The sequence below is a fragment of the Acytostelium subglobosum genome (genome assembly GCF_000787575.1).
Source record: "Acytostelium subglobosum LB1 DNA, scaffold: scaffold75, whole genome shotgun sequence".
In the NCBI taxonomy this organism is placed as follows: Eukaryota; Evosea; class Eumycetozoa; order Acytosteliales; family Acytosteliaceae; genus Acytostelium; species Acytostelium subglobosum.
In genome coordinates, this window is record NW_012236458.1 from 1 (window position 1) to 3972 (window position 3972).

The following is a 3972-nucleotide window of genomic DNA, read 5'->3' on the forward strand; positions in this document are numbered from 1 at the left end:
ACTGGATATTCACTGGCTATTCACTGGCTATTCACTGGCAACTCATTGGCTATTTAATGGCTATTCACTGGCTATTCACTGGCAACTCACTGGCTATTCACTGGCATCTCACTGGCTATTCAATGGCATCTCACTGGCAACTCACTGGCTATTCACTGGCAACTCACTGGATATTCACTGGATATTCACTGGCTATTCACTGGCAACTCACTGGATATTCACTGGCAACTCACTGGCTATTCAATGGCAACTCACTGGCAACTCACTGGCTATTCAATTACAACTGAAAATAACAATGGGGAAATTATTAATATATATTTTTTAATTTAAATTGAGTGGGCTATCGAATGGAATTGTCGAAATCTTCAATTTTTCATTTTTTTTTAATTACAAAGAGCATATACACTCTAGGCTACTTGTTTATTGGTATTGGTTGTTTACATGGTGTTGGGCTTACACAATTATATATATATGGATAGATGACACGCGCCGAGCTGGCATCTAATTTTTTTTTTTAATTACAAAGAGCATATATTTTTTTTTTTTAATTACAAAGAGCATATACACTCTAGGCTACTTGTTTATTGGTGTTGGTTGTTTACATGGCGAGATATTCAGTGTCGATTATGGAGTTCCATTTGTCCAGGTGTTTGATAGTTGCTTTGGTGAGGAGGGACGATATTTGTTCAGTTGGAGCTGATTGTGATCTGAGTTTAGCAACTTGAAGTTGGAGTTTGATGTGGAGAATGGTACTTTCTGTCCGAATGATGTCTTGGGTGATGATGTTGATTGTATGAAGAGAGGAGTGCCTTTGGTTACTTTGGTGTTTCCAGTGGCAGAAGTCGAGCCATATCTGATGCATGGTGATTGCGACGAGGTTGATGCGCAGGATTGAGTGTCTGCAGTCGTATTGGGCGAGGATGGATGGAGACCATTGAGGCATGTTGATGCTCAAGGTGGTGGCGGCGAATTGAAGTCCATCAATGTTGCGATTGACAAGGACGGGGCAGTCAAAGAAGATGTGCGACGATGTGAGGATGTTACGGACGCCGCAGGCTGGGCATGCGGGTGGAGGTTTGATGAGAGGTAGGAGCTTGGCTGAATATCTGAAAATGGTGTTGTGTGCACGTTTGTGCTTGACCATGTTGATAGCTGGGAATAGTTTGGTGTAGTCGATGTTGTATTGCAGTTGTATACCTAACTGGGAAGGAGTGATAGGGTATTGGAATGTTGTCACATCTCGAGGGAGAGATGACTTGAGGTTGTTGTAGAGGAGGAGGAGGTAGTAGTGTTTGAGAGTGATCTTTTTGGAGTTGGTTGTGAAGATTGGTTGGTTGTTGAGTGTGAAGAACTTGAGGAAGGAGAGGTCGTTGGAGTGGAGTTGGAGAGGGTTGGTGTTGAATATTGGTGTTGGCATTTGAGTGACGGACTTTGAGGCATTGATGGTGAGCCAGGCCTTGAAGGTGAGTTGTTGGATGGATGAGAGTTGGCCGTAGGCTTGTGGGTCTGTCCATGGGAGGTTGGTTGCTTGGTTGAAAGAGATCTGTTCCTAAAGGTTGTGAAGCCATGCAGGGCCATATGGGAGTGAGTTGTGAGAGTTGAGGAAGTGGTCGAAGATGTATGCTTTCTGGGCGGTGTCTCTGAGTCCAATGTCGGGGAGGCCGAGGCCTCCAAACTTCATTGGTAGAAGACGTCTGAGTGGGTTGGAAGTAGAGATTGGGGGTGAAGTCTCTGTACGAGAAGATGAACCAGTTGATCATGTTGTTGAGCTTTCTGATGTCGTCTGAGTCTATAGAGTTGAGATATTGAAGGTAGGTGAGTTTGGAGAGGAGGTATGATTTGACGATGTTGGTGTTTGCTTTGATTGTTGATCCTCTCTGTTTCCAGAGAAGGAATGAGGAGGTGAGTTTGTCGATAGTGGCGTGAAGGTTGTTGGAGATGCCAGTGAGTGAGAATTGATAGCCGAGGTATGTTTCAAGTTGGTCTTGTTGGATCTTGTGGAAGTTGAGTGAGTGAGTGAAGAAAAACTTTCACTCGTTCGTATCTACAGATAATCTGTTTTGTATGATCGCAGTCATCGAGAGCAATGAACTTTGCACAACACATCAAACAAACAGTAGCTGGCCTCAGAAGCTTCATCAAGAACAATAGCGATGAGATCCCAGTCCAGATCTTCTTCCCCTCTTCTCATTTCATCAACAGCACAGTACGCGACAAACTCCTCAAGATTCTCAGTCACATTGGACCATTCTTAGTGAATGAGAAAGGCACCTACGCCCGATGCAGCATCAGAGCAAACAAGCTGAACGAGTTACACYGCTACGAGTTGGAGGCTGTGAGTGACAACAAGCCCCAGCGCTTCCTAGTCTACTTCACTGATCACCACCTATGTAAATGGTCGTTCTACACATCAGTCAAAGGCAGAAGAGACCCGACCCAAGGAGACATTGAAGAGAAGGAGAACATTAAAGTTGCCCACTACAGTGTTGCGTCCAGCGATAGGAAGACGTCGATCCTCGCCCTCATCGATCGACACACCGATATTAGACATCTGAAGTCATTCAATGACAACACAATCAGATTCGTCTGTGTCCCTTTCAGCAACGCCGAACTCAGACGCAAACTCAGAAAGCAATCTTCAACTGTATCTCCTCCCTCTCCAACTGCCGCTCCGCCTGCCCCTGTCCCTGTTGCCCTGAAGACWATGGCGCCAAGACCCAAAGGAACTAGTCAGTCTGCAAGCTCTCGATCGGAACTAAGAAGAGATRCAGAATCAATCATCCATAGAGACGATGAAATCGAGGCATCCGTCCTCGAGGCCCTTGATATAGAGTCACTTAGAGGYCCCTCCCAGCCCCATCCCACCGTCCTGGCCAAACGACCAAGACCTAAGTGGATTGAAGACCTCGACCCCTCTACCCTGGGCAACTCAGAACTCCCTTTGGAGGACCTTGTGGATGAAATCACTATCTTCCTTGAAGACGATGAGTCCTACCTCACTGATGATGATGATGTTTGGCCAAGTTCTTAACAGTACAATAAACAGTAAAGCCAGGAGTGTATATGCTCCTTTGWAYCAAWAMMWRRAMGATATAATCTAACAGACATGGCTGTGTCATTCGCGAAGCTGAACTTCTATTTATTTTTTTTGATTTTCCATTTTTTTTGTTGTCTTGTCTACTTGCTGAATGGCGGCTGTCTATTTTTCTGAATAGCGCTGTCCACAGAGATAAATAGATACAGATATGAACCTAGATAATATATTTGCAGCAGCAGATTGTCGCAGGGCAGTAGAGATGCATGTTGGTGATGAGAAGGTACACGATTCCGAAGCCGAGGACATTGAAGAGACAGAAGATGTGATGCTTGAAGCGTCACCTCTCTTTAAAGGTCTTACATTGAAACCAGTGCAGCAAGTTGTCAAGCTGACATCCAAAACAACACTGGAGATTCAAGACCTGTACCGTGACTGTCAGCCCGAGATCACCGAGGAAACGCACGACAGAAAAGGAAGGAAGAGGAAGATCAGTTACCTCGATAGTGAACCAATACGTGGACGACACAATCCAACAGTAATGCCTGTGTCGTTCGCGAACTCRAACGAACCACATTGATTAGGAATTTCCATTTATTTTTTTGCCCTGTCCACATGATCGAATAGGTCCGGTCCACGAGGTCGAATGGCGGTGTCCTCACTGAGTAGATGTCGTTCTCTTGTTGGCATAAGTCTTCTTGTAGATGTCCTCTGTGATAATCTTGTCGGTCACCTTCTTGAGTATCTTGGGAGCAGTAGTAGTCTTTTGTTTGGTATTGTTCGTCTTCTTGGAGTTCAACCTCTTGGGACTCGGTGCATCTGACTCATCCTCAGACTCGCTGTCATCCCATTGTTGATCTGGCTCATCCTGTTCGTCATCCTCATCGTCAGATCCTTCAAAGAGCTTGGTGGCTTTTGCTCCTTTGATCTCCAAAGCA

General features: G+C 45.1%; 1 protein-coding gene across 1 annotated transcript; it reads left to right on the forward strand.

Moving 5' to 3' along the window:
• Nucleotides 1–2086: 2086 nt before the first annotated feature.
• On the forward strand, nt 2087–3028 carry SAMD00019534_126650 (hypothetical protein; the record flags this gene model as incomplete). Its single annotated transcript, XM_012892109.1, has 1 exon — nt 2087–3028. A coding segment is annotated over one exon (942 nt), but the record flags the coding sequence as incomplete, so codon positions are not given.
• Nucleotides 3029–3972: the final 944 nt, after the last annotated feature.